The sequence below is a fragment of the Bradysia coprophila genome, unplaced genomic scaffold, assembly GCF_014529535.1.
Source record: "Bradysia coprophila strain Holo2 unplaced genomic scaffold, BU_Bcop_v1 contig_24, whole genome shotgun sequence".
NCBI lineage: Eukaryota > Metazoa > Arthropoda > Insecta > Diptera > Sciaridae > Bradysia > Bradysia coprophila.
In genome coordinates, this window is record NW_023503501.1 from 5,631,565 (window position 1) to 5,652,259 (window position 20,695).

The following is a 20,695-nucleotide window of genomic DNA, read 5'->3' on the forward strand; positions in this document are numbered from 1 at the left end:
AGTCCCTCGTAATACCCCATGTGAAGCCTACGCAACATTGCCACATAGACTAAAACGAGATCTTTTACAGTTCGAGAACCTATTACAGTTAGAGCACCCTTTACTGTTCGAGCACCTTTTGCAGTTCGATCACCTTTTACAGTTCGAGCACCCTTTGCAGTTCGAGCACCCTTTGCATTTGCAGTTCGATCGCACTGTACAGTTCGAATATCATTTAACATTTTTTTTTTTTTAGAAAAGCATGCAACGTTTTGCTGATTGTTATTGCTCATTCGATAGAGAATCGCTGTAGGTTTGAATCCGGAATCACTTAATGAAAAAATTGAGATCAACACACGCTAATCCATATCCTATTAAAGTAAAAAAATTCACTGACTCTTGTGGTTGTTTCTTCCTATAATAAATATATTTCTCGATTTTTAAACAATTACAATAATTACAATTAGTTATAACTTCACTTCATTCACTTAACGTCGTTGCTTTTTATTTTAAATCAAGTTGGTTGGTTTTGGATATTACAATCAGGTTTATATATACTTGAGTCTTAGAAATAACTAAAAATTTGTAATAAAATTTCTAATTTCTTCTACGGTCTGTATGTACACTCACAAAATGCATAAATTAAAAGAAATTTTCCGTATCGTAATCGTTCCGACAATTAATAATTATTGGCTCGGCTATGCATGTATAATAATGGCTTTACATGCTGGATGCATTGACAACACTGTTTACTCTTATTAGATGTCTCATACACTTCCTTCAACGCCGTCAGCATGTAAAATCCTTACACATAGAGTTCGGGATAAAAATATGAAAAGTCACGTTTTTGTGTGTTTACTGACCTCGGGTTACACAAACCAAAAACCGGACTTTTCAACTTTCTATCCCCCTAGTTATATGTAAATGACTATACTGTTCAAATATTTGGACGGATTCGCTTTATTACATTGCGATGATTGTGTTTTGCATGCATATCGAAATTTTTAGATCGGGAACAACTTTGTTCATTGCATTCCATTCAAAATTGAATTGTACGTTGTGAGCCGGAGTCGGGTGAAACTTGGTTTTCGAATTTTACTGCAGAGATATGGACGATAATCATCTGTGAAGATGGGTCGTCTAAAAGCTTCGTCATTGGAAAATGGGAATGAATTGGAAAGCTCTGATAAATTTTATCCACACACCACCACTACACAGAGGAATTTACCGAATATAATTCGATTATTTTGACTGACTCTTAAGCATTAGCTAACCTTAACTTATTGATAAAAATTAGTTATAAGGAAAATCAAATTTTAGTTACAAAAAGTTGTTTCTTATATGTACAACAAGTGTGGTACGTTTGAATGCAATTCCAACAGCTCAGAGCTGATTGTATATCTGAGAAAATCCTTTTTTTTTCGTATTATGAAACACTCCGGTCGCTATCATACAATAAAATTTCAACAGACAAATTAAAAAATAAAAATAAAAATGAAACCCAAAAGATCGACTAAACTGTTCAAACTTTAGGAGGAGTTTGTTTCATTCCGAAGTTGATGTTACAGATCTGAAAAGACGAATTTTAAATGTTTGTAAATAAATCAAATCGTTCGGTCTATCGATGTTAGGATTTTACTCATTGTCTCTTGCTGAATTTCGACTTTATAACTAGGATTGTCATAGGAAACATCGTTTTTACGTGGTGGCGTTATGGCAGCTGTCGAAGTATTTCGTCTACGGGTCAATATCAGCAATAAAATTAACGTTGACATAACAGCCAATGCGGCAATGACTGCAACCACTACTAATGGCCCATAGTAATCTCCTTGTGTCGCTGCTTCTCCGGCTGTTAGTAGTTTGCCTGGAATTACATTAATAAATTTATATAATGAACATGGCTTGGAATGAGAAGAATCACAAGTACCCGTCTTTCCGATCACAGCTGGTCCGCCCGGTTTCGTTAAGAAGTTCACCACATTGCTCTTTTTGATGTTGCCATTTGTTAAATACATTTCCAGCCACAATCGGTACCGAGTTCCTGGTTTCAGATCGGCTATCAGTGTTCCAGTCGTTGAGTCTCGCTTAGCAACCTTGAAAACGCTTGAATCTTCTTTGCCCGCATCACTCTGATAGATTGCCCGATAAATGTTCACGTATTTGTCTTCCGGATATGGTACACCACTCCACGACACTTCAACACTCATCGCCTTCACCTTGGTCACATTGACTACAACATCGAAGCCGTAGACGTCTACCTTCGGTGCAGTTCGAACCTTAATCATATCACCTGCTCGCAATTCTGCTCCGTGACCCGGAAACGGTATGAAAAATAGTCCAAATTCGTAGATAGATTCCGGATTCAGGTTCTCGATTACATACGACGTTAATGTGCGATGTAAAAGTGGCGTTGCATCGTAGATCATTCCACTGATCTCTTTGTATCGCAACTGAATGCCATCAACGTACGCTAATTCTTCGTCGGACAATTTTTTCCAACTCAATCGCATCCACGTCGAATTGGTTTCGCTGGCTTTCAGATCGACGTTGTCCAAATTTTTCAAAATTTCCGACATCGTCGGCCGTTGGATGGGACGAGAGTAATCGATATTGTCGGTGAATGTGGGAGGCGTTATCTCGTGTTCGGCTGGTGTACGTACGGAATATATTTGACTAGACGGTTGCGAGTTCAGATCACGAAGAATCAGGTTGATTTTCACACGGTACTCGGAGTTCGGCTCCAATCCGGGCAATTCGAATTCCAGTTGAGACGTTGCGATTAGATCTTCTGGCGGAGCGAAAACTTGAGCCGCCCAGGTTGATGTGTCGTTGTTTCTGTGGTATTTAAAGTTATTTAGGGTTGTAATGGGATGAGACCGTTAAATTTACTCACCTTTTATTCGTGTATCGTAGTTCTACGCGTCCATGCAATCCAACAAATACTTGCGGGACCTTAACAATGAACAAAAATTACCCAAATGCAATCACTTTGGCATATTCCGAATGTCTTACCATAAATATGACACGAACAGTTCGCGAATCAATTGCATCCAATGCAAGTACTTGCAAATCTGGCGTGAGAGTCGGATAACCATGACCTAATTCAAGGGCGGAGAAAATTTAACGTTAAATAACGAGTTGGGAATGTGGACGTTGATGGCTTGCATTTGATTATTATGTACAAAACTAATAAGCATGAACAACGGTTGAAAGAAATTGTTAAGCAAAAAACACCTGTTGTTGGTCGCTGTCCGACTCCTGAATCCGTGTGCGGTCGCTGATCGCCGAATTGTCCGCCACCGAACGGTAAATGAATATTTTGGCCGTGTATTAGCGGTCCCTGATTCGGATCCGGTCCCTGTATATGCTGCAGTAACTGTTCAATGCGTATGTGAGGCTGAACGTTCGGATTGTTCGCTCCCAAAATATTAAACAGTTCCGGAGGCAATTTGTCGGAATTGATGGAATCTGGACCGTAATGATGGTACGTCGGATTGGGTTTCTGATGAACACTTTGTTCGCCGTACGAATGATCGTAGTCGGGATATTGATTTTTGGTCGTCGATGGATTATAGAAACCTGGTCCAGGTTCTTGTGGATTAGCATTGGTATGGTGATGATGATTGGTAATGTCTTCGTCATAGTTTTGATAATCGAATTTGTTGTTATCTTCATTTTGTTCGGGTATGGTATGAGTGAATGTGTCATGGTATTTATTAGGATTGCTGTCTAGTTTGGATGGTTTCTTGTGCGGTTTTTCTTGTGGTATTTTTGGAGGTTTTCCATCGACAGTGGGATATAATGGATGGTGTTTGTTCAATGAATTTTGTTCGGTTTCGGTAGTTTGTTCATCCATTGGCGATATCGTTGGACCGCGTATACCCATGGATGATGTAATACCTTCGTCTAAAAAGATGATGTAATGTTTGCGGATGAGTTAAACGAATTGGTGCGGACAGAGCGTTATGTGTGATGAATCGAAGATTAGATTATTAAAGACACAAAATGGTGTTTGTGGTGTTTTTGATAGGTGCTACTAACAAGCAGTTATTTTTTTGGAGAGAAAACTTACCTGGCTCTGCGTCACTAGTAGTGCAGGACCACTGCTTACAGCATTCATCATCCGGGACTGGCAAAAGCCTTGCATTTTTTGGATTACATGGTAAATGTGGCGGTGGGAGTGCTGGAACTGGAGGACATGCTGGTCGGCATTCAACTTTTCCTCGTTCACAGTAGCAGTGTTGTTCACACCCCGAAATGTTGCTGGGAATTTCTTCCCAATTATCGAAAAACTGTCCTTTGTATTCACATGTACCTGGTGAAAATAAGCGCGATTTGTTGTACGCATCAGTAACAGACAAATTCAAGAAATAAAACTATTTCGTACCATTGTCAACACACTTCATTCGTTCCGGACAGCATTTCGGTGCAATAGCTCGGAATGTTGCTGGCTCGGGTTCCCATCGCAAACAATGTGGATCTAAAACATCCAGCCCGAAATTCGATGGACATTCTAATTTTGCACAATGCACGCCAGCTTTGCTGCAAATACACAGCGCGTCGCATCCATCATGAAATTGTTGTCCGATTTTGTAGTACTCCCCCTTATGTAGACAGTCTTTCTGATCTTTTGTATCTTTCGGGGTTTGTGTTAACTTTTCAACACTGGACGGTGGTGGTACGACGACAAACGGTGACTGTTCATGATCGTCCAATGTTACGTCGCAGAGTTCGATTTCGCAGCACACATCTTTGGGATCTTTAACTTTGACGCACTTTTCCGACGTTGTTTGATTCATTTTGGGACATCTTGGAGTGCAGGAAATATTACCATTTTGTTCGCACGTGCATAACAGGTCACAACCATCTTCGATTCGATCATTTGGTTTGTACGTTTTGCCGTTGTGTAGACATGTGTTTTCTACTGCAGCCGTTTCGTTTAATTTTCCTGATGAGAGAAAAATAATTTGAAGAATTTCAATATCATCGGCTTATAGGGTAAAGAGGTCAGTTACGAGCATCCTGCCAGTTACGATCACTTAGAGAAGTAATTCTCTGCAGGTGTAGAAGATATTGCATTTATAGTCTTTTCACTAACATTATTATGATCATCAGGGCGAGATTATGATTATATCGAGGGCAACATAAGTAAAGGTCCATTATTTAGATATTTTTGAAAAATCCTTGTCGTGTGACCATATCTTTCGAGCTATTAGTCTGATAGACTTGACATGAAGCTCAGAAAATTAACTCTTTTAGGATTTATGAGAATAAATCGGTTGAGTAGTTCCAGAGATATGGGAGTTACGCCCTTTAGTTATGTTGCCCTCGAATAAATGACCAAAAGAGCTCGTTTCTTCACTGGATGTTCAAGGGAAGAAAATTGAGATCTTCGTTTGTGGTGAATAAACTATCTGTGGACTTATTTCGTAAGCTTTAGTAAGCTTTTACCAGTGTGCGAATGCTATTTTACTTGCAGGGTAAATCACTGATTTTTTGACAAGGATGATATGGGATTATATGGGATTATATGAGAAAGTGATTTCCCCTCGATTTTACTGTGCCAAATCTTTGAGGATCCTAACCTGAAGCGCAATACAATGCACATGAGGCTCACCACAGGTCAGGTCAGGTTGACCTGAAATAGAAATTGACTTTGACCTGACGTGACCTGAGTTTTCAGGTCATGACCTGAAATACCCCGAAATGACCTGATGACCTGAAATTGAATTTTAGAAAAAATCAAAGTCTTCAATAAAAGTCGTTAATCCGAAATACATTTTCGTATTTAATTCCATTTTCAACTGCCTCAGTCGCATGACTCGTGATTTCTTGTCCTCACATCAGTTCCTGTGGCTGGAGCTGATATTCTAACGCTGACGAGATGTTCCATCGAGCCAGAAATCATTCAAGCCTTACTATGTTTACGAAACATCCTTCATTCGTACTCACATAATTGCCATTGTAATGTAGAGACTTTTGATTGTTGTCTGTGGTTTTTGACGTTATAATTTACCAACAGACCAACAGATTAGAGTTAAGTGATTAGAATGCAAGTTCTGAAATGTACCCTGATATTGGTCATGTACTTTGGAATAATAAGTTGGCGCATAGGTGGTTCCTGAGCCCACAATATTCACCTTTCCAGGGTAGTTCTCTAGCCAATTTTTCTGTAATATCAAAGTGAACTGAAGGAACAAAAACATAATTTGTTTCGCGAATTAAGCCTCTGAATCGGAACGCAAATCATCCATAAAAGTCGCACAATCTTTATTAGGTATCGACACTTTGAACATTTTAAATTTTTATTGGCATCAACGAGTCATTAAACCTTATCAGGTTAGCTGATAGGAGCTTTCAGTCCTAGAAGTTACTTCCTGACCCCATAAAAAAAATGTAAAATGTTCGAAGTGAAGCTAATGATCCTAGTGAAGATTGTACGACTTTCCGTACCTTTGGGTTTGTTTACAAAGACATGTCCGCTCTGCGACAATAAAAACCTAATAATAGGCCTTATCAGGAATCAATTGCTTTTTCGATTTCATCGATTTCATATTAACAAAACTAATTTAGAAAAAACTAGAAAAATTTCAGGTCAACCTGATAATATTCAGGTCAAGTTATCAGGTCAAATTCAGGTTTCAGGTCATTTCAGGTCATGATTTTAATTGACCTGACCTGAAATTTTCAGGTTGACCTGACCCGATAGTAAGCCTTCGATTTTTAGGTTTTCATACTCTCGAAGGCTACATGGCAGATGAATATATTTGTCTACTGCCTTTCCAATAAAGTGGATAATTATTCTCCAATTTTTCATTAAATTTTTATTAAAAAACCTTATTCAAACATTGCCAATATCGCCGATATTTCATCAAAAAAAAGTCAATCAATGTTGTCTCGTCCAAACATGACCACCGTACATAAAACAAATAGTGTAAAAGTCAGTTCGTCCGCGCTTTCATTAAATATTTTTTGGCTTTTATATACCGTTTGTGTTGTCAAACACTCAACGATCGACGGCACAGCGCAAAACATAATACCCACCGTTACCGTTCCACAGAAAAACTGTAAATAAATTTTATTTTCGAGTGGGGTGTGCGTATACGAAGTTCCAATAATATGGGAGGTTGAAATTGAATTTGAGCGTAGAGTAACAATCGGTTTAAATCAACAATATTACATATCTCTAGCTAAACGACATGAAATGAATTGCACTTCATATGTGTATATCAAATACCTATCTACCATTATACAGGTCTACACACTATGCGTATGTGGTTTTTCAGTGGATAATATCCATTGGTTATAGGTACATATATTGCTATTTGGGTGACAAGATCTATATGTGAAATTCGATTTTAAACTTTCTACAAAGCGGCTATATTTCGCTTTTTAATAATTTTTATCCAATTTTTGTTTACTTATTTGGCTTTTGCGTTTTTTTTTTCGTATTTTATTATTAAACTTTTAATTGTGCATTAATATTTTATATGTCCATCGCATCCTGGTCTGGTCATATTCACTTACAGTGGGTCAGTGTAATTTCATTATTGTGTGAAAATGATTTTAATATGAATCAAATATGTCTTGCTCATTACGTACATTGCAATAAGGTTTGTCAGATTGGATACGAATGGTTAGAGTTGAGCGGGTTACCCGAACTTTTTAAAAAGTCCGGCCCAAACAGGAACCCGATTCGATTCACTTTCAGCCTTCACTTTTGTGTTGTCGAATTTTAAAAAATTATTACGGGATGGGTTCTGGTCGGGTATCGAGACGCTACGAAAGGACACAGAACACGACTAAGGGATCGTCCATAAAGTCTGTCTTTGAACATGCATGTAGTTTGCATACAAATAAGAGACGTCAAAAGGAAAAAAAAACATCTCGCGACAGATCTGTTATCGAATAACGTCGACCTAATTGAGATCGTCAGCTAATAAGGATGGTTCAAACACTATCGCTAATTTCAAGCACTAACAATAATCAAACTTTTCCAGCTTACTGCCGCTGGCTTCCTACAAGTGAAATTTAGAAATTTTTAAGAATATTGCATAAATTCATGCAAATTTACGTATCTAAGTCAATTTTTGTTAATTACGATTATAAAATCGAATAAAGTTCAATTTTATCGGATTTCGACCCATCCTAAACGACTTGGACATAACGCTCACAAATTCAAATGAAAGCATTGTCAAAGCGACAATAAAACCATTACAGTCCACGACATCTCAATTGTCTCAATCTTATGATTTCCACGTTTTCAATGAATTCCACACATTCCACACAGCTCACACTCTGTATCAGTATGATCCGCTGTGGTTGCCAAGGTTGTATATTATTAGGAGGTTGGGCCAACAGCCTTTTTTCGTGGTGGCAATAAATCAAAAATAACTGGTTGCTACTGTGTTGCTGTTGCGTTTTAAATTAGTTGAACTCTTCGCTGTGGCATTAACGCGAAAAAATAAGTGACGAAAGAAAGCTGTCGGTCCAACCTCCAAACAATATACAACCTTGGCAACCACATCGGATCTTACTGATCCAGAGTGTGAGCTGTGTGGAATGTGTGGAATTCATTGAAAACGTGGAAATCATAAGATGTGAGACAATTGAGATGTCGTGGACTGTAATTAATGTGAATTTTGAGTTTGAAACTAGGCCCCACCTCTTAGGTGGACCAGGTCCCTTAACTGACTAAGTTTTCCAATAATTGCCAGTCCCAGTTTTCTTACTATTTTTAAATAAGCTGTTGTTTTAAGAACACAAAATTATAGTCAGATGAAAAAGCGATACAAATGCTACATCATTAATTGTGTATCGCTTTTATTTCCACTGGCCGTTTAGAAAACTAAAAAATAATTCAATTTTCTGAAGAAACAAAGAGAGCTGTGAGTTGAAGGTTCAGCGAGCGATGTTTTACACTCAATATGAGTCTACTAAAAAGCGCTGGAAAGATGGCTCTTGAATAAATTAAACTCGTTAAACTCGCTTCGCTCTGGTCGCAATATTTACACTCGTTCGAATATTCCCTTTCATAAGCCCTTAAAGCATGGGAAAAATTCTTTTACGAATATAAATTAACGCAAAAATTGTCTTAGATCCCAGATTACTAGTCCAATAAAAATACAATGAGTCTGAAAACATTGAATAGACCAGCAAAACAAAAACAAAATTACCTTTGTCTCCCTCGACCTCATCCTCACAGATCATTACTGCGCAACATTCGTCGTCTTTGGATGGTCGTTCGAAACACTTTGGATCATCGATTTGTTTGCCTTTCTTGAATAGTGTTCCCTTGCATCTCGGTTCACATATCCAGGATCCCGTTTTGCACGTACACCGTTGATCACATCCTTTATCCATCGTCTCGTTAATCTGGAATTAAATTAAGAAATCGATTTTATTCGACGAATCAAAGGTATTCAATCACTATTTCACACACCTTCTCAATCACCGAAAATCTATTATTCAATTAGGAACGACGCTATCGACATGTCATATCAAATTGCCATATATATATATAATTTGAAAATTGATATTATCAGTACCAACCACAGTGTGAGAATTGCATTGCTACAATTACCTTTGGCTTGCTAATTAATGCAGTAGTTTTGAATGAACTTTGGTTTGAATTGATAAATTAAAATGTAATTGTGTCAAATATAATTACTTTACCGTCCTAATTACCAGGAACGGAAGGATTTCCAACACTTTTACAGTCACTGCCATCGCATTGAATTACAGTTTAATTAATAGAATTGAATTTATCGAAAATGGTTCGATCGTTCCATCAATTAAAATGTAAGTTCATTGAATGGGATTTGAAACCAAAATACAGACAAGTGAATGAATATAATGTGGGCAAAAGTTTTAACGAACAATAATTATTATTGAATAGATTTGTCCCGTTACCAGTTTTCTGTTTTCATACATGAAGAGGTTACAGCATCGAATTAAATTGAGGTTTTGAGTTTATCGTACTGTAAGCGGCATAGGTTACTAATTTTCGTATTTTTAATTAGCAGAACTCATGCGGAGTTGTGTCATATTTTGCGAATATAAAGAGAAAAAAATCATTTTCCTTTCGACCTTTTGAAATCTCATTTAAATAAAATTAATCCGTCAGTCGGAATGAATCGTTAATTGCTCCCTGTACTTCTTGTGGTAATAAAACACTGTTGCGTCGATGATCCACTGTGCACAGTCTGTGGTTGCTAAATGTGGTTTCATATCCAATCACCGATTCACTTAGCAATTAAACTATGAAATCTCTCTATTTTTGCATGGAATTTAATTGACGAAAAGGGATTGTTCTTATGCATTGAGCTTCGAATGGTGATAAAATTGTCTTTTATCTAATAGCGCCACTGACTGCTCAAACTTCATTTGGAAGAGTGCGCTCAGTTCATTAAATCGCCAAAAATGGTCGAATGGTGTAAGTAACACCTTATCTCTAAACAACAACAGTCCTAAAATGTTTGAGATGCGCAAAGTTTTGTTACAACCGATTCAAAAACTGGTCCATTCCCAGTTTCGATTACGTATTTTGTTTCACGCTTTGCTATACACTCGCTGAATTTTGAAACCAGACACATGGAGAAATCAGAAACTCACGTAAAAGTCAGAAACAGAAAATGTTTGGGTTTTCAAAATTCCGCCAAGGTAATAACATAACTCCAATACTCTCTCTAGCAGACAAACTTCGTTGTGACGCTGTCAAAATACCACATTATTTCTAGAATCGTACACTGTTGACTAATTTCTAAGTTTACATGTAAAAGGCAAAGGCTAAGTTGCATTTTTACCACCTTAATGAATGTCGTTAGATATCTAGAGAGGGTTTTGCATAACTATCAATGAGCCAGGTTTTAGGTCTTGAGAAATAAATCCAATCATCATGATGTGAAACGGGACTATAGTGAACGTACATGACATTATTGCTTGTCGGAATTTCGGTTGCATGTTATGTCTCTGATACCATAACAAATGCTCTGTGCGGTTAAGGATTGTAAATAGGTCAATTCAAAGTTGAAATATGTATGATGCTGAGCCCGAAGTTTATGTGTGCTAGAGGCTAATATGGTCTGTACGGAAGTGGGAATATAGCAACCGAATTGTTTTTTACAGTGTTTTATAGTTGTGTGACACTCTGTCAAATTTCAGTACCCTATTTAGAGTACCACCAACGCACTGCAAGCAAAAGTGCTTCGATTGACACCTGACAAATAGATTACTATTTTGTATGAAATTTTATCCCCACTCATTTTTTACAGTGTAAAATTTTGTATGGAGCACTGTCAAGTTTCAGTACTCTAAATGAGTACCACTTTTGCTTGAAGTGCGTTGGTACCACTTGAAATTGACTAGTTCCGAGTTTTAGACGAAAGCGAAAGTCACATGAATCGAATTCTAAGAAAGTAGTTGATTAATCAACAAATTGACTAAAAACCGAAATATTTGCATCAAGGGAACCTACAAAATATACAAACGAATTACGATCTTAAAGGCATGCCATTAACAGTTTCATTACGAATTCCAAAATACGTTTACGTGCATTCAAATAGCTCGAAAAAAGCATTTTGTGAACAATAATAATTAAACTACTGTGACATTACCCGGTACACACTTCATGTCACTGAACAATAGCAATGTTAAATTGTTTTAAAATTAATTAAAACAAAAACAAAAAAACGTAAACGAAAAAAGCAATAAACTTTTATTGGGCCATTTAGAATGCTGTAAAGTCCTATATGAAACAAAGTTTTCACTTATTTCGAATTTCCATCTTATTGAATGTGTACTTTTTCTTAACGGCTTCCAATAAAACTGAGATGTCTTAATTTGAACAATAACGTACAGTGAATTTCACAAGGTTAGAGCTTTAATTAGGCATAGAGGTGTGACCGAAAATTTATGCGGTCAGAAATAGAAATATTTGAATACAAATTCTATAGGAGATTTATTGGTTTACACACAGTAACTGCTTTTGAATTCAATAATAATAATGACATGCTTGATGTGAACTACATTTCACATAAAATTCACAACAATGGCACAAAATTAACATCTAACATGGAGAGAAGAATAGCAGCAAAAAAAAAATGGAAACAAAAATCAAATACGAAAAAATAAACAAAAGAAAAACGACGGGTAACATGAGCTTAATAGTCATCCGAAAAGCCTGCTCTCGAATGCACCGAAACACAATGTCTTCTTTTTCGAAATCGTTTATATTAGCAACTTGATGGCTGTGCAGATAGGCATGGTGCAAAGACCTTTTCAATTTCTCACGATGCTTTTCATTTTTTATATTTCATGCCATTTTTGTTAAGAGCTTTGATCTTTTCATGATAATGGTTTGTGTACGTCGTGTCGCAAGAGAGTGTTATTGTGTTCAGACAATATTTTGAATGCGGTAATGCTGCAGAGAGTCATTATAGACAGCGAAAATGGTGTAGGATATAGTCCTAACAGAAATTGTGCTCGCTGGAACATTTTTCTTTGTATGAAAGTAAAAGTTCATAGGAACTGCTGCAGACTTTAATTGGAAAATGTAATTTTACTAAATTAGGAATTGAGTCAATGGAAATTAAAAGCACAAATTGAGCAAAAGAAGGAACATTGAATGGATTTTCCAAAAAATCCGCCGTTCGCGTTCAATTTTCGCGAATATTTCTTTGTGAAGTAAAATCCCCTTGCAACGATTTTTTGTCAAATACATCGAAACAATGAATGAAAATTGTCAGTAGGGGGTAACAACAGTCGAATTTTTGGGACAGGTCACTGGTCAGTGGAATTTTTGGCATTTAGAGTGGAAACTAGTTAAATTGAATATTTATGTTTGTTGCGTTGGCGAATACTTGTCTGACCTTGACTTAATTTCTTGGTGTATTTTTTTGCATTTTTATTTTGATATTATCACTTCTAACCACGAAATTTTTGGACTTCAATGAAAATTTTGGAATTTAGTTACCCCATCGTTGCCAGTAGTAAACGAGGTATTACGTATTGATCAGGACCACACTGACCTAGTGTCTCTACCATCAAAATGCACAACTTTTAACATATTTCAAGGTCTATTCTATGATCCACGAAATATCATGATCTCGTCTGTTTACGACGCACTTCAAGTATGAGTGGTACTCTAAATATAGTACCCAAATTGGACAGTGTATCGAACAAATTTTGGCATTTTCGAACATGTTTTCATACAAAATAGTATTCTATTTCTGGAGAGATATGCATGAACCGGAAAATGGGACATGTCTTTTTGTGACAGTTATTGCATCACTCTACTCATTTGGCAGCTGTCATTAAAAGCACTCTTGCTTGAAGTGCGTTTCTGTTTGTCATGTTTTGTGGACCCACTAAAAAGTGTGAATTTTTTTAGACCGCATATTGTTCTAGGGGTGCTTGAGTCCTAATCATAGAGTTACACTCGAGAGGTGGCATGGTAGCGCTGTCGATCAAAGGAAACCACAAAAATATATGGGAAGCCAGACATCCAGTGGTTTGTGTCGCTCGTAGAAACTAAACTTGTGATATCATTATTTTTTCGTACTTTTGAGTATCTCACGGATGACTAAAATTTGTATGAAAAATGCGAATTTAGAATGCACGTGAGAGACTGTGCGGATACGAAAAAGAAATGATGCCACAAGTTTAGTTTTTGTCACTGGATGTGGATTTTAAAGTTGGTAAAATCGACCCACCCTAGTGAATGGTCCCCAACAACACCATCAGCCCAAACAAATTGAGTGATTGCATTGTTATAGGTCTAGAAGTGTCAACATTGTCGTCATGTAGGTTTTATCGAATAAGAGCGATCAGTTTAGCGGCTGGTTTGTACAAGTTCAAGGATATAACACGAAAAAAGTACTTCCATCCAGACAGAAAATTGTACTTTCAATGCAGAATAGCTACGGCTTCCAGCAGTTGCAGTTAAAGCTCAGGAGAAACTGAAACCCTACAATGGTTTTCAGTAAAATTTAGACATGAATTTGCTTCAGGTGGTCCATGAATGCAAACAAAAACTACTCATACGGTTTTACCACCACCGCGCGTGTGTGTAACTATTTCACCCGTATAAACAAGCAGTTTTGGACAGCAGAAAAAGAGCTGAACCTGTCTAAATTGCACTGACATCACCTGTATTTACGCAAGTAGAAAATCCCTTTTGTCTGCAATGATACATCACACTTCACAGAGAAATAAAAACGAAATATTCGCCTGCACAATTTTTTTAAATTCTTGGTAGTAACTTGAAGGTTGCGAATGCTTTGTCATAAAGCAACAATTGTCTGAAAATTTTAAATTGACGTCACAATTTCGAAATTTCCAAAACGCAGACTATGCATTCAAGTCAGGCGTCCGTACTATTGAAAACGAGATTGAAAAAAAAACTCAAAATTTTTTCGAAACACCTACTTAAATGACTCAAACTGTCAACTGGTGCTCACATAGTTCAATTAACTTACCTTATATCTCTTTCCATTGTTTATGCATTCGTTAACATCGAGCATAGTGTCTTCACTGTGTGTGTGCATGTGCAGCATGCTATTTTCATCATTATCATCGTCGTCATCCATACTAACATCACTCAAGTCCTCCATTCCTCTTGCGCTAACACTCGATTGTGTTGTAACATAATTAATCATTTCAACACCTTTTCTATTTGCCATTTCATTTACAAATGATGCATCGGTTAAATTTAATGCACGACCTTTAATATCCGCTTGTTTTGTCATTGCTACTAATGGCACATTTGAATCATCGTTTTCATCGATTTGTTTACCGCCACCATTTACACGAACAGGTTTATTTTTGGTCATCGATATATCGTCATCGTCTTCATTAAAAATTTTCTCCATTGACACCGTTGCTGGTTGATTTTTCATTTGAACAGAGTTCACGGTCATTTTTTTGTCCGGTATCTCTTCGTCAGAATTAGGATTTTTTGTGGTGTGATCACTATCAGATGAATTACTACTGGTTTTTTCATCATTTACCGCATCTGGCGTTGGTGTTGTTGTTGGTGATGATGATGCTGATGAAGAATTGTTTTGGTTTGAAGATGAAGTCGATAAAAATAATGATGATGCGGTTGTTGTGGTTGACATAGATGTGGATCCTAGCGGCAATACTGATAATGTTTCTGCAAATAGATTCAATGAACATCGTTAATGAACGTTTACGGACCTTACGTTTAATTGTGAATTGTGATTTTTATAAGACTGAATATTAACGAAACTGCGAGCGAAATGTTCACTGATGCACTGAGGAATTTATCAACTTAAAACAGTGTTGGAAACCGAATTTTGTTTGAGTACACAAACAGGGTGAGCTGCTTCCACAGTGAAGATTGCTAGTCTTCAAAGCAAATTTATCAACAATAAATTACGAACGAAATCTTTAGAAGAATTACTATCAACGATCGATTCATAAAATGTACCCGTATGAGTGGGTGTTTCTTTTTAAATCGTTTCCTAACTAAATTACACCGAATCTAAATGAGTGATGTCATTCTTCGTCTCTCTTTCTTTTCTGGATATTTTATCTGTCCTTTCTAGATTAAAAAAATAAGTTTTAATTCGACCCCACAGTTAAAGTCAGTCGAATTTGAGCCCAAGTTTGTTTCAGACGTTTTCACATCTGATGCACTCCTACAATACCACTGGCTATGTTTATACGCTTTTATCATTTATTTACGAAGTCAGTACAAAAACTTAAAGGCCTTGGATGAGTGGAACGGCTGACGAAAAATAAGACATACATTTGGTTGAAATTGGTGTTATCATTGAAAGAATTAAAATTTGATTTACCCAAGGAACTGACAAGGATAAAAATTCTCTTGCTGTTCCTAAAAAAATATGTGAAATTAAAGTCTAGTCACATCCATGATTAACTCCTCCAGCAAAGAAGGTTTTCTTTGTTTTCGAACTATGATTTCATTACACCCAAAAAAAAGTTCTACGTTTTAATCGCCCAAAAACACGATAAGACCAATGGTTTACTCATCCGTACACCATGTACATTTAAAACGTACAGTAAGTGTCATACAGACTTTGACGTTTATTTGTCAATTTAAAAATAGATCAAAGCTAATTAACGATTGGTAATGATACAATCATATCATATCATCTGTTTTTTAGTTTGGAAAAATGATCACAAGCATAAATAATAAAAGAAAAAAAAAACAAGTTTAGCTGGATTTGAACCGGGTACCTCTCACACGTCAGGCTAAGACTTTCCTGCTGAGCTAACAGGCCGTTGAGATAATCAACGTGAATTTCGACCGGCTTCTAATTAACGGTTAAAAAGTAAAGTAAATAATTGATTGGCACAGTGGTGCTTTTTTAGTTTCAGATTCGACGATTTTGTAAAAGTTTTATTTCGTTTTAAAATATTTCCCGACTTATATATCCAAAAAGTATAATTTCAAATCGAAGTTGGCAAAATCTTTTACAAAATGACGTTCATGTTAAAAACTGACACGACAAAATTCATAACATCTTGTCAGTCATTAACATCACCTGCCAAATGACAGTCTTCCGCCATCAGCAAATAGTTTTTTCTACTTCCTACGTCTGTTGTGCTTCAAGCCTGTAGTCACATTTTAACCTAAGGGGGAAAGTTAGGAATTCTTGATGTGGCTGCCCTCTCCGTAATTTCGAATCAAACCCGCATCAGATTTTTTTTTAACATTTTCATTTAATTTTTTTAAATTCCACAAATAAAAATTATTGTTGTCTAAGAAAATAATTGCAAAAAAGATATCTGAGGAGCGGAATGAGGTCAAATTGGTTGAAATATAGAATTCACAATTACAACTGTGACAGTTGAACTGTCACATGATAAGTACGGATTAAATGTACAACAATGTACGAATAAAGTGTCCATCAACATACGGATAAAACCCCCAAAAACACGATAAGACCAATGGTTTACTCATCCGTAAATTGTACATCCAAAACGTACTTTCTACGGGTTACTCGTAGAAATAGGGCGATTTTAATGTACATCCAAAATTTCATTTTTTTGGGTGTAGCTTATGTTTTCAATTGATTTGGAGTGGTTTTGTCACTAGAGAACTAGAGTGAGGGGGTGTGATAACCACATCGTGTCATACGATTTCGTCAAGAAACGCAAAACATATATCTAAGTTAGCACTATTAGCTGCTTAGAATTGTAACGCATACTGGAGCTACGCAGTGCAATTTGTTGAAGAAATTTGTTTTTTAAATAAATGAAATTGAAATTGAAGTTAGAACTACAACCCTATTTTCGTTAGGACGAATATCAAGCGACTTTCAGTGAATTCACTGCTCAATTGAGCGATGTAGTAAAAATTCCTTTCCTAACTAGTGATGTTAAAATATCGGGACTTCGTCGCTCATTTACAACGTCGTTTAGGAAAAACGTTGTTCATAACTTAAGCTAAAATGCTTTTTAGCGAATTCGATTCCAGCACTCGCCTCCGGCTCGATTTGGAAACCTCTCATTCGCTAAAAAAAAGTATTTTAGCATAAGTTAGGAAAATAGCTATTTCAAAAGTTTAGTCATCAATGTATGAGTTTGTTCCAAGTACAGGAGACACGAAATTTGACTGGCCGAACGAACATGATTTCATCCACAGAGCTCGGTTTTCATACAAATATTGCACCAGTATAATTACCTAATCTTTTACTTAATTTGATTGGAAGAATATTTTCAACCGAATCTATTACTTTAAGAATTTAAACATTTATTTTGTTATATGATACCCCACTAGCTAAATCTCATCGTTTTCATATGTCGATAACAGATGAGTAATCCGTCTGAAGCCAAGTATAACGCGCATTGCGCACTGAAATTTTCAGTAATTTTGATACAAAATTGTAGCGTAATTGAATTGAAATTGCCATTTGAAAAAAATGGCGCTCTGCGTAAACATTTACATATACAACCTTGGTAAAGTCTGTGTACCACATAATGCACCATTGAGAAAAATGAGTCGCTCATTTGACTCTACCACGTTAATAGTTATTTGCATCACTTGGATTGAAACCACGAAACCGAAAATACGCGATATAAAGCCGAACGAGTTGATACGGAGAGTAAGCTCCGCTTTCGTATCAAATTTCTCTCTTTGACGAATAACATAAACAAACTCCACCATTAAGTAAAACATTGGCTGGATCCCTAGACCTGTTTGCAAGGTCTGCTGAGAGAGAACTAAAAAAGTGTGGTTTCCGATAACTTTGTCGCGTGATATTCAGTGTTTTCATGGTTTGGCGAGTGTAATAGTATTTTACATGACTAGGGATAAAAAGATGAAAAGTGGAGTTTTCGTGTGAATTTTGTTGACCCGAGGCGAAGCCGAGGTCAATAAATACACGAAAACGAGACCTTTTTATTTTTATCCCGAGTTTTGTAATGGATTTTACATGCTGAGGGCGTCGAAAGAAGTGCTTAAAACATGAAAAGTACGGTTTTCGACGCATGTAGCGTGTAAAGTATATTTACCACTAGAAAGAAATGGGTGCCAAATTTAAACGTTGGAAAGTAAATGTAAATGTTCTAGGCGACTTAAAATGTTTTTTGTACATTCGGGCGTTTAATTGTTTCGAACGCCATATGGAAAGGAAAGCCTTAAAACGATGAGTAATTTTCATATTATATTTGGTCGACTGTGAAACCTTTGGGAAAATCTGCAGCAATTTGTTCATTAGAGATGTGCTAAGAAAATTTCTCAAAAAAAAAAAAGATTTTTAATATCACTTTCATGTTTGCAGAATAAATTGTGATATAAATGGCTTGATTAATGGTGAAAACCGATATGCATGTTATGACTGTGGCACAGAGGAGACAGAATGGTGTAGCGTTACAGTATGTAAACGTTGCCATATAGACGATCAAAAGTGTCACACACACATGTGGTAGTCATTTTACATTATTCCATTTCATGCAATCTCTATCAACGATCAACCAACTATAATTGATTCACGGTGATAGTTGTTTACGAGAACGAGTGGTCTTTCATTTAATAAATTATCGTATTTCGTGGTAAAAATGATCGATTTTCGATTGGAAAAACGGGCCGTATGAACGCGTTGACCGTAGTCTAATTACTTCATACGAATCGAAACGTAACAAAAACTGCCCCCTGACTAAAAACCACGAAATAAAAATCTCACTCAAAAAAACAATTGGTATTCCATTCTATAAAATATTTACAACATGCATATATATACCTATATAATGCTAGCAACGAAGTAAATATACATTTGTTTAACAAAAAAAAAATACCAAACACTGTGCCATCATCATTTAACGAAACAGGTTTGTTGTGTACGCATCGTTGAAATCTTTCGTTTTGGACGTTTTGCTGTTGTTGTTGTTGTTCTTGTTAAAAAACATTACGTTACAATAATGCTCTCGGTTTATTGAGGTCTATGTGCTTATTGAACTTGGCTACAATTAAACTATCTTTTGATTGTTGATTGATATGCATTTCTAACCGAAGATGATAGCAAAATGTTTCAAGTTTCACAAAGCCTCAAGGGATAGTTAATTTTGCAAAATTACAATTCATAGTATTAGAGCGAGCGAGATTAGTGACCACAATACACACACGGTCAATTTTATACCTTCATTTTGTTTGCTCTCATTATCGTCCGCTGCGATCGCCGTTAATCCAATAAGAAGTAATCCAATTATGAACATCACTTTCAAATTTAACATTATTGACACATCCATAATGAAATCATTTAAATCTGGAAATAACTGTTGTAACTGTGTCTTCAACAATGAGCACTTGGAACTCTTTTCTTTTTCAAATAATTCTTTCTTTTTTTTAATTCACATTCAATAATAAATGGTAAAATGAACGATGTTTTGTTATCGAAACAGCGGTGATTGTATCGTCATTTTTTATTCACTGGCGGAAAAAATCAATTTGGCACATTTAGCTCATCTTTTCATCAATTTAAAATACTTTCTACGAACTCTTTTTTCACTAGTTTTTTTTCTTCTTCTTCTTGAGAGTGCAATATGTGACTATGTAAAGTGTAATGGAAACGTTCGTTCCGATTGAAAGCAATATCAAAATGCAGGGTGTCGATTACACTTGGGTTTTTCCTCTCGTATTTTTTACGACGATATAAAACTCTCTGTCACCTCGAGTATCTAACGAACGAAACAACAGAATTTAGCTTCAAATAAAAAAAAAATTAATTAGCAACATTCACAACACTGATCGGAATCAACGGTATTTCCTACATGAACTAGCACATTTCCACTATTGATATTTCTTACACACAAAAAACCGCACATCACAATTTTAATGTTGCAACATTTGAAGACTTATTCATCGTTAGATCAAAATTGATGTTAATTTTGCTCAAGAATAAATGAAACACAAAAAAAAAGAAACAAAAATGCGCGCTCTCCAGCAGCAGCAACGCGATTTGAAATTGTACGTTTTGAAAGCCGACCACAACTGATTCACCTTTCGTTTATACAAACAATCAAAGTCTTGTGTTGTTTCTTTGCCGTATAATAATACACTCACATGACTTAAGTATATTTTCAATCTTATATTTTATATATAAAATACGTATAAAAGGTTAATGTATAATGTGTCTGATAAAGGGGATATTCGGTTTCGGAGTAAAAATCGTTAATTACCATCGTTTGAATCACTGGAATCATCATCAATCGCGATCAATAAATTTCT

The 20,695-nt window shown here is 36.1% G+C and overlaps 1 protein-coding gene across 3 annotated transcripts; it reads right to left on the reverse strand.

Moving 5' to 3' along the window:
* Positions 1-887: 887 nt before the first annotated feature.
* LOC119078055 (putative epidermal cell surface receptor) lies at positions 888-20,500 on the reverse strand. 3 transcript variants are annotated; one of them, XM_037185481.1, is made up of 11 exons: positions 19,608-20,499; positions 14,457-15,133; positions 9,156-9,354; positions 4,367-4,927; positions 4,052-4,294; positions 3,214-3,885; positions 2,992-3,077; positions 2,873-2,931; positions 1,907-2,814; positions 1,619-1,843; positions 888-1,549 (listed from the first exon to the last, which is right to left on the reverse strand). In XM_037185481.1, exons 1-11 carry the CDS (start codon positions 19,714-19,716, stop codon positions 1,542-1,544), a joined length of 3,747 nt encoding a protein of 1,248 aa, XP_037041376.1. In that variant the 5' UTR covers positions 19,717-20,499; the 3' UTR covers positions 888-1,541. The 3 variants fall into 3 exon arrangements, with proteins under 3 accessions (XP_037041376.1, XP_037041375.1, XP_037041377.1); XM_037185480.1 differs by lacking the exon at positions 888-1,549 and having other exon boundaries at positions 1,556-1,843; positions 19,608-20,500; XM_037185482.1 differs by lacking the exons at positions 888-1,549; positions 3,214-3,885 and having other exon boundaries at positions 1,556-1,843; positions 19,608-20,497.
* Positions 20,501-20,695: the final 195 nt, after the last annotated feature.

Bases quoted from the DNA above. Each gene is read 5' to 3' on its own strand.
- LOC119078055 (XM_037185480.1), bottom strand. From the start codon at position 19,716: ATGGATGTGTCAATAATGTTAAATTTGAAAGTGATGTTCATAATTGGA. The intron at 15,134-19,607 runs GTATAAAATTGA...ATCTATTTGCAG, and splicing joins TGAGAGCAAACAAAATGAAG to AAACATTATCAGTATTGCCG. The intron at 2,932-2,991 runs GTAAGACATTCG...TTCATTGTTAAG, and splicing joins CTGTTCGTGTCATATTTATG to GTCCCGCAAGTATTTGTTGG.